Source organism: Neltuma alba, unplaced genomic scaffold (assembly GCF_004799145.2).
Source record: "Neltuma alba isolate B1F8T4 unplaced genomic scaffold, ASM479914v2 tig00012902_pilon, whole genome shotgun sequence".
Taxonomy (NCBI): domain Eukaryota; kingdom Viridiplantae; phylum Streptophyta; class Magnoliopsida; order Fabales; family Fabaceae; genus Neltuma; species Neltuma alba.
Window position 1 is genome coordinate 212,432 of NW_021637272.1, and position 10,555 is coordinate 222,986.

The following is a 10,555-nucleotide window of genomic DNA, read 5'->3' on the forward strand; positions in this document are numbered from 1 at the left end:
ATTATTTTATTAATTTATTCTAGATTAAAACTCATTGGTGCACTCGAGCATTTTTGTGATGATAAACCCTAATTACTAGTCTTGCCTAATCTTATTCTTCCCGTCTCACCCAACTCAAAGTCCTCCCTGTTTGCAAATCATTGCCTTCCTTCCAAAAATAATACTCTTCCGATTCTTAATATAGGACCTAATTATTGAATTTATTTTGGTCTTAAATATAAGGCCTATTTTTCATATTTATCAATTTTTTCTAAATTACCTTATAGATCTCCCTCAACCATAATCAAGTTAAAGAGGGAGAGAAGATATTAAGGAAAATGATTATGATGTTTTAGGAAAAAGATGTCATATTTTTTATAACTAACTAACATACCTAATTTTTTTAATCTAATCAAATTAGTTAAATAAGTCTTATATTAAAAACCGGAGGAGTAATAATAGTAATACTTTATTTCTGGTCTTTAATATAAAGGCTAATTGAGTAATTTAAGTTGGAAAAACTAGTTAAGTTATTTATTTGTAATAAATAAGTATTGTCTTTTTTAAAATATACTTGCCAATCAAGTGTAGTGGTTAGAGCTACCATTATTACAAGGACTAACTTGAGAAAAAATAGATAAATATTAGAGATAAAGTGAATTGAAGTCTTGTATTTAGAACTAAAATAAAAGTCAAACAAGATCTTATATTAAGGATCGGAGTTAGTTATAATCATCATCATATTCTTCCTTTTAAGCCTGAAACATTTTTTTGTGAAATCGTTTTTTTATAGCATTAGCGTCATCTTTAACTTTTGTGCAAGTCCTAATAAAGTTATTTCGCTTGAACGGCATCCTCCTGCCTTGCAACGTTTCCTTCAGCTATATTCATTCGAAAAAATCATCATTATGTAAAGAAGAAGGGCATTTGGTTGGCTGGATGAATTTGCCAAGACTCTCTAGTAATGGGTTAAATATTTGCAGACAGGGATGACTTTTTTGACTACGACTAGGCGAGTAGGGATTATGATTGGTAGAATAACAAAAATGCCCTGACTGTAATTATGAGTTTTGAGTTATTGATAAATTAACAAAGTAATAAAAATTATATGTCATATGGAGAGGGTCTTAAAACCAGCATTAATTTTTTTTTAATAAAATCTACGGTACGAGGAGATTAGTGACTGCTATCAATGGTGGATACTCTGAGTTCAAAAAAAAAAACACGTCGTTAGTCATGTCATCAGCAAAATAGTTTTCAATAATTTGATGTGGCATGCCTTCTATTAATTTTAATGCTCATTTTAATGATAAGGGGGTTAAATGTCAACTATGAAAGTTCAGGTGTGATTTTCAATCTTGCAAAGGTAAGATAGGTTATTTGCAATAGAGCTAAAGTTGAGGAGAATTAATAGTATTTTTAGCCTAAAATCGAACCCTTTCATCATCTTAGGTAAATAAAAAACCCTTTCTTCGGTGAACAAATAGTTTGCCAATGCCTTATTATTTACAGGTTCGTTTGGAATGTCTTTATAAATAATTTTTTAATAATAATTTACGAAATATAAAGTAAGCATGTGAGAGAAGTTTTATTTTGACTTACATAAAAATGTTTATAAAAACTTATACATCATAAATCCAAACAATTGCTCTATCAAACACACTCAATTCATAATAGTTGTTTCATAAAAGTGCTTATTATTTAAAGAAAATGGTTTGAAAAGTAATTGTTACGCTAAAGAGGCAGAGTAATTTTGATTTTGACGATGGAATGTTCTCTCTTGCTTGCTCTAGTGGAAAAAGAGGAAACCCCAACCCACCCGGATGACAACCGATCAACAAAAAAGGTCAAAATATGATCAGATGATAGCACAGAACATGAAGAAGAGATTGTCACCGATGACCCAAGCCCTCTGCATGAGGAAGTTTGCATAGCAGAAGAACCGGGACTACCTAACTTCCCCCCAATGGACTGCAGGCTTCAGCGCTAGTCAAGACGCAAACACAACAAACCTCCCAGGCCTCCTTCCTTGATAAGCTCCTCAACAGAGAGAGTGAGGATGACTTCGTCCTAGATGATGATGATGTGTCTATAGGAAGAAAAGGCATCTTTCCTTCCATTACTTTCTCTCCCAGAGTCCATAAGGCCCTTGAAGAAAGCATGAAATACTCAGTGGTGCTTAAGCTTTTGGGACGCCCCATCGGCTACTGGAAACTTTGCGACCACCTATTGGGAATGTGGGCCTTTTCTGGTCCATACAAGGTGACAGATTTGGAAGGAGGGTGCTTTATTGTGACCTTCTCTAATAAAGATGACTATCGCACAGTCCTCACGGATGGACCTTGGGCCATTGCTGGTCACTACCTCACTGTACATCCATGGATACCGGATTTTTCACCGACCAACCACTCGGTCTCTCAGGTAGTAGTGTGGATACATATCCTAGGCTTGCCAACAAAGTAGTACAAGAAGAAGATAATCAGAGTCATCAGGAAGATTCTGGGCAGAGTCATTCACATCGACTATAACACTGAATCAGGCAAGAGAGGTAAGTTTGCTAGAATGGCAGTCATCATCGACCTATCCAGCTCCCTTACCTCTAAAATCATTGTTGATGGTAAAGCCCTCCTGGTAGAGTATAAAGGACTCCCTATCATTTGCTACTATTGCGGGAGATATGGACATATTACTGATTCATGTCCACTGAAGCAGACACAAATAAACGAAACTCCGGTAGGTGCCCACCGAAAAACACCGAGAAGGTGATGAGAATCCCAACTGCAGATGAGGTGTAGGACATGAATCCCTATAGAGCTTGGATATCGGCACCCTCTTCAAGAAGGTGTTTCTTCAGGGAAAACAAAAGGGTGTCAGAGCCAACCTATCCTAAACACGCTACTAGTGGGTCTCAATTTGACCTTTTGAGACACCAAGAGACCTTACTAGACAACCAAACAGACTCCCCCTCACCAAGCTCAGAGACTATCACTCATTAGACCATACCTGCCACACACTCACCCAAGTCCCAGTCTATGCCACCCAAAACCACAAAACCCACCAGAGATCTTATGAGAAAAGCCCCACCACCGTCGAAAAGCCCAAAAAGCCTCCCTCTGTCCCACCCTCAGAATCCCTCTTTGCCTCTAGTGCCTACAAAACTTCCTCCTCAAACACCTCACTAGACACTGCCAAATACTCAGCTGTTAACATCCCTAATCCTAAAACCCCCTTGAAATTGAATGATAACACAAAACCCACAAACCCAACCAGGCCCAATCTAAAGCCCACCCAAACACCAGAAAACAACAAAGAAAATATCATGCCCAAGCCCCCAGATAAGCCAACGTCCAATCCTGGTATCAAACTTAATTTGAGCCTCCAAGTTGGCTCCTTTAAACATAAGCCCAAGGAGGACCCATCGTGACTAGCAGATGAAGTCCTAAAGACAATAACGGGAGCTTTAGAGCATGACCCTAACCTCTTGGATGACTCTATGGATGATGAAGCTGATTAAGGCTGCTCTAGACTGGAGCACTAATCATTGTCATCGTCTTCTCATGGTAGCAATTATTTGGAATTGCCAAGGTACAACAAAGAGTGGTTTCCACTCAGTGCTTACATCCTTAATCAAAGAGCACAGACCAGAAATCCTCATTCTCATTGAACCAAGGATATTCGGCAATATGGCAGATAAAATGATTAAGAAAATTGGCTTCCCCAACTCCCCTCGCGTTGAGGCTTACAGCTTCTCTGGTGGTATTTGGATCATTTGGACTTACAAATTCACATTGAAGTAATATACAATCACTAGCAGTATATACATACCCAAATTCATTTCACCCAATGTAATCAAACCATCCTTCTCACATCAGTTTATGGTAGTCCTTCGACAGCCATTTGCACCCAACCATGGCCTGAGCTTATCCAAAATTGGCCAAACTATTCATGAACCTTGGGCTTTAGATGGTGATTTCAAGTTAGTCCTCACAGCCTTAGAGTGATGATCAAGCACCAGAAACATTCGACGTGGCTGCCCGAATTTCAACCACTTCATAGACCATTGTTCTCTCATTGATCTCGGTTTCTCAGGAGCTAGGTTCACTTGGAGAAGAGGTTTATCCTTTGAGCGCCTAGATCGGGTCTTAGTTAACAAATTATGGGTTGACAAATTCCCAAACACATCAACAATTCACCTGCCCAGAATTTGCTTTGATCGCAGCCCAATTAAGTTCATTATGGGCCTTGGCCCAAATGAGAGTCAGAGAATCCATCCCTTCAAATTCCTGGCCCCCTGGTTAACCCACACCAAGTTCCCTTAACTTGTCCAAGATACATGGAGAGACAACATCACTTTAAGCGCCAACATTGTGACATTCATAGATGTAGCAAAAGCTTGGAATCGAGACACTTTTGCTGTAACTGGGGTTAGAAAAAAACAACTATGCACGCGAATTACAGGTGCTCAGAAAGCTTTGCTTCCCTACATTCTATCAATCAAGCCCTATGCATAGAATATGAAAAAAATTTGCTTACAAGAGGAATTACTCTGGGCACAAAAGTCTAGCTTTACCTAGTTGAACTTGAGGGATTGAAACACTTTTTAGTACCATACCAAGGCAAAGATTAGGCGGTCCAGGAGTAAAATCACTGCTCTTAAAACCACCGAAGGAACCTCGATTTCTAATGAAGCTAAACTAAGTTGTTTGATTAGAGATTTTTATGTCAACCTTTACTCTGCACCCCGCACAACATGTGAACCATATAGACATAGAGGTATGTTTCTTTCCCTTTCAACATCTCAATTGGAAGTTTTAAATGCTGATGTTACTCTTGAAGAAACTAGAGGTGCCCTATTTGATATGAAACCATTAAAAGCTCCTGGGCCCGATGGACTCCATGGTCTTTTCTTCCAAAGCCCATGACACAGTGGGAACATTTTTATTTAATATGGTCTCTTCTCTATTCAATGGCGAGCCCCTTGAACCCATCCTAAACAGTACCCTGATTACCCTCATTCCAAAGATCCCAATCCCCCTTGTGCTTTTGGAATCTAACCGCCAATGGAGCTTTCACAGTTCATTCAGCGTATCACGCCAACCGCCAATTTGATTATGAGAATCTTGAAAAATACTGGAGTTGGATCTGGAAGTGGCCTGGGATCCAAAGAATTCGCACCTTTCTTTGGTTAGCCAAGAAGAATAGGCTCCTTTCTAATGTAGAGTGATTAAGAAGAGGCAGAGCCATGGAAGGAACTTGTGATCTGTGCCATACAGCAGTTGAGGACCTTGACCACATTCTTCACTTTTGCCCTTGCTGCAATTAGTACCCCATGACAAAACCTAGGAATTCTTCTCCAAACCTTTTGAAGACTGGTTGCTTTGGAATCTCAACTCTCGATGTATGGGCACTCACTATCGGCTCACGTTTGGCATGCTATGTTGGAAACTTTAGGACAACCAAAACAAACGCATATTTGCTGATGATCCCCTTTCCCCAGAAAACATCATTATTTTTGTCCAAGATTTTGTTACTCACACCTCTAATGCAAGGAGGCTTTTGGACACTGTTGCTAGCTCTAACTGATTGCTTGTATGGTTAACTTGAACTTTTTGTACATATCTTAGCAATACATTCTCTTTTTTACTTAAAAAAAAAGTGCTTATTATTTTGTCCTATTAATTGAAAATAGACTACTTCCTTTTTCCTTTTTTAAAAAAAACTCTAGCAAGATGAAGGGTGAGTACTGGCTAGGGTCTTGAAAGAATATAAAAATTACCACAACTCTTGAGTAAGAAAAATAAATATGTTGTGACCTTAATGATACCAACCCTCTTTAAATCATTCTTAAATGTATATAGTCATACTCCTAAGCTCGAATTCTAAAAAATGTTAGATGGAATTAGATAAAATCTAATGACTTAAGGTTTTAGATAAGGATATACTACCTCTACTTCTAATTATAAGACATCATTTGCTCGTTTGTAAACTATAAACGAAATCTTATTATTAGGACATGAGGTAGTAATAATTAAATCATGGATTTGTGCTTATATGGAACAGAATGGGATTAAAAAAAGAAAATAAATGTAATTGAAAAAAATCCAAAATCTGCGTGTTTTAACATTTCGAATCAAAACGGAGTAGCATGAGGTAACAAATGAAACATTAAACAATGAAGACAGCATTCATGAGCTATTGGCCAGGTGCGGAGGAACATTGCAAAGGCATGTTTGGTGTATAATACGAAGCAGGTCAACTCATCAACTTTTGGTTTTCACTTTTTCCAATGCCCACGAAATTCTCATTCTTTACCTTGCCCCAAACATGCCATTTTGCTCTCTTATTCCTATGATCTAATCGAAAACACCAGATTCCTCTCGCACCACATTCAGGTTCCCATTATTATTTCCACAATTTTCACCAGCGCAGGATTGTCGTGTTGGATATTTCCAACATTAAACACTCTTCATATACGTGTGTGTGTATTTGTTTGGCAAAAAAAAAGTGCATATATATATATATATATATCATTACTGTTAATTTTTTCACGCGAGATCATTATGTGGATATAGTTTTCTTTTAAATTTAAATTAAAGAAGTAACGATAAATATCTTAAGAAATTTGAATTTGAGTATGACTATATTTTTGAATTAGAATGTATTAGTAGCTTGAAATTACTCCTTTGGTCCTATTTATAAGACGCTTTCAGCATGTTTCACACAGACCAAGAAAAACTTTAAACTTTATTAACTATTATTTAAAATTTAATAACTTTCCAACTTTATCCCTATTTAATATATATTATACCACATATAAACAAAGTTAATACAATAATAAATGAGGGGTAAAATTGTACATTCATACAAAAAAATTTTCTCAGTATTCTATAAATAAGACCAAAAAATATATTCTCTTTCTGCCCTATAAATAGGATCAGAGGAGTATTATACAGGATTTTCATATTATTAGGTTATAAGATTATTAATGTATGTTTTTTTAGCTTATTTTATTTTCACCTCTTATTATTATTATTATTATTATTATTTAGACGGTCTTCAAAACCCATACATTCTCGTTCCCGGGAAAATCTTTTACCGCAACTTATTTTCAAACCCCACCCAAGAAGTTAGGGAAAATTTGAAAAAAAAAAAAACAAAAAACAAAACCCGTGATGACCAGATGCTACTGTTTTCTTCTCTTTTCTTTTTTTTTTTTTTGAGCTGAAACGAGGTGATAGTGTTGGCTGAATATAAATAGGCTAAATTCAAAGGCTTGGAAGCGATAAAGCTCGGAGCTCGGAGCTCGGAGCAGATCTGCTGGACTGTCGAGGCCCGGCGAGATTCACGCCGGCGAATATTTCCGGTGAGGCTGAGCCATCAATTTTGGCGATCGACGATGACCAGTCATCACTGGAGAGCTAATAATAGTCACAAACGCAGCAGGAACGGTCCGGAGATGAAGGAGAAAGCGAAGAAGACAACGAAATTCGAACGACGACTAGTGAGGTACCAGGAGTTGCCGGAATTCTTAAGAGATAACGAATACATATTGGACTATTACCGTTCGGAATGGCCCGTGAAGGACGCCTTGTGGAGCGTCTTCTCATGGCACAACGAAACCCTAAACATATGGACGTGAGTATCCGTATCTGTAATCCAGCTTCTATTTCAATTTCATTCAACTTATTCTACAAAATGTTGGGGTACGAATGCATAAATTCCAAAAGAATAATTGAAATGAACAAACCTGGATATTGCTTGTGCAGGCATTTAGCGGGATTTCTGATATTCGCGGCGTTTGCTCTGGTGAGCACTATGAAGACGATGCAGCTGGAGCTCGGAGATTTCGCTTCAAATTTGAGCAGGTATATGGTTCTCGTTGAAAGACATGTTTGTCATTTGTTGTTTGTTATGGTGTTTTAGGGAATATAGCTTTTATGATGGATGATCGACGAGGCTAATCTCAAGGTTTCTAATTGCTGGTGGGACCAGAGCTGCGGCGGGGGGCGTGCTGATGACGACGGAGGTGATCAACGGCTCTGGTAGTGGTGGCACCCGATTCTCGTACGTTTACAATTTTAAATTTAATTATGATTAGCATTTGAAAAATTGGCAGGATAAGCTGTTGGCCTAAAAAAGAAATTGAAAGATAAGTTGCAGTAGGCGCATCCGCTAACAGTAAGTTTGTCATAAAAACAATCAACAACTTTTTTAAATAATAATAAATTTTTTTGGCCAACAGTAATAAATCTATATGTATAATCTATTAATATAAGTCATATAGAGTATAAACATAAAAATACATTAAAATATAATTTCAAGTAATGTTACATGGTGCGTCATCTTCATGATAATAGAGCCATATTTTGGATGATATATTTTTAAAAATTTTTAATTTTCTTAACTAGTTTTTTTAAGTTGACAGAAGCATCCATAATAAGTTTAAAATTTTTTTTTCCAGGGATATTTTAAGATTCATTTTATTTCTATATACAAAGGTGAAAATTAGAAGTTTATTATAAATGAAATTTGTATAGTGAGATGGGGACAAAAGTGGTGGGGCCTATGGGAGGGAAGGCGCCAGCAAAATCCCAGTGGCGCGAGATATGATATTTGTAGTGTGAAACCTTAGCTGATAAGTGGACCAATCGGTTTGATCCCATGTGATTTCTCGTTTTTCTCTCTTGGGCTTTGTTTTTTTATTATAAATACTACCTTCTATTCTTCACATAATATTTTATTTGATTTTTATTTTGATTGTAAATATAAGATTCTAATTCATTTTGTTTCTCATATTTATATATTTTTTTAAAGTCTTTTTTTTAACAATGATAGTTCTAACTAATATACTTGATTAATAAGGATATTTTAAGAAAGATAACACTTATTTAGTACAAATAACTAATTTAATTTTTTTCTTAATCTCCTTAAATTAGTCAGCTAATTCTTATAATTATGACCAGAGGTAGTATAAAAAGCATTTTTGTTGTTGGCAAAATAAAATATATATATATATTTATTTGGCCGGTGCTCCTTAAGCTTTGAGCCCTTATTTTAGTGGTATAATATTTTTTTAAAAAAAACTTATTTTGATGAGCAAGGTTCATTAGTAATCATTGCACACGATTAAGTTGGCCTAACTCTATCTCGGTTCTCAAGATCTTATATTTTTAAAGATTAGCCCAAAGAAGTCCACATTCATGTGGGAAAAAAAATAGTCAAAGGATTTTAATTTATATTAATAATTTTAACATTTGGAAGTTAAAAATTTTTAATAGTCTGATACATCTAAAAATTATAATTCATATACTCTAAAATTATAATATTTTTTTTTTTTCAAATTTTACACATGTTTTATTCAAGACTACCATGACAGATTTAAAACAGTCAATGGCATTGCAGCATAGTGAGATTATGTGTTCAATCTTATCTTGTTTCCTCCTCAATCATTAGCGTCTGTCCTTTTAATTCAAAAATAAAATTAAAGCTTTTTTTTTAAAATCAGAACATGAAGTCAAGAGTTTCATATTGAGGCAAGTTTGTTTTTCCTTACAAGCACACTGATATTTGTTTTTCATAGGATTCCCATTTAAGACAAATTTCGGAATCATCAATCCTTCACGGGCTAAGAGAATATGGAGCAGAACCAATCCCAACATGGCCATGGTTTGTATTCTTAGCTGGTGGCATGGGCTGCTTGGCTTGCAGTTCTCTTTCCCATCTTCTAGCCTGTCACTCCAAACGCTTCAACCTCTTCTTCTGGCGTCTGGATTACGCAGGCATCGCCATCATGATAGTCTCCTCCTTTGTGGCTCCCATCTACTACGCCTTCCTCTGCAACCCTTTAGCAAGCCAATCTATCTAACCTCAATCTCTGTTCTTGGAATCCTAGTCATCATCACTCTTCTTTCTCCTCCTCTTTCTGCTCCTCAATTCAGACCCTTAAGGGCCATCTTGTTCCTCTCAATGGGCTTTTCAGGTGTGATTCCAGCAGCTCATGCTCTTGTCCTCCATTGGGCCCATCTCATATATTAGTGGCACTTGGTTATGAGCTTGCCATGGCTCTCCTATATGCCACAGGAGCTTGGTTTTTATGTTAGTAGATTCCCAGAAAGATGGAAGCCTGGGCTTTTGATCTTGCAGGACACAGCCATCAGATCTTTCATGTGTTTGTTTGTTCTTGGGGCACTTTGTCACTGTATTGCCACTGTGGTGATTATGGATTTTCGAAGGGCTTTACCATCCTGTGGGGTTTATAATTAATTAGAACATGCCACTCACTACAATTAGCTGATTGAGAAGTGTGAATTTTGGGGAAGGGTTAGCTGCTAGCACCATATTGTGTGTTATTCATTCATAGTGTGATTTGAACAGTGAGGTCTTTTTGATATAGGAGGAATGGTTACTTCTGGTAATCTGAGGTGATATATATTGTAGTTATTGTAATGAGTGACTCAGAACCATAAATGATTTATTCCACTTTTACTGATGCTGGTGTGGAAAATTTTAAATTTTGTTGATTTGACTTGGGATGAAATTAAAAATTTACTGATAGTAAATTTTTTTTATATGCCCA

General features: G+C 36.6%; 1 protein-coding gene and 1 pseudogene across 1 annotated transcript; both read left to right on the forward strand.

Moving 5' to 3' along the window:
• Positions 1-7,205: 7,205 nt before the first annotated feature.
• Positions 7,206-8,589, forward strand: LOC114732325 (heptahelical transmembrane protein 2-like). Its single transcript, XM_028919618.1, has 4 exons — positions 7,206-7,614; positions 7,746-7,844; positions 7,972-8,043; positions 8,517-8,589. The coding sequence occupies exons 1-4, from the start codon at positions 7,376-7,378 to the stop codon at positions 8,587-8,589; spliced, it is 483 nt and encodes a 160-aa protein (XP_028775451.1). The 5' UTR covers positions 7,206-7,375.
• A 759-nt stretch (positions 8,590-9,348) lies between these two features.
• On the forward strand, positions 9,349-10,278 carry LOC114732327 (heptahelical transmembrane protein 2-like; annotated as a pseudogene).
• Positions 10,279-10,555: the final 277 nt, after the last annotated feature.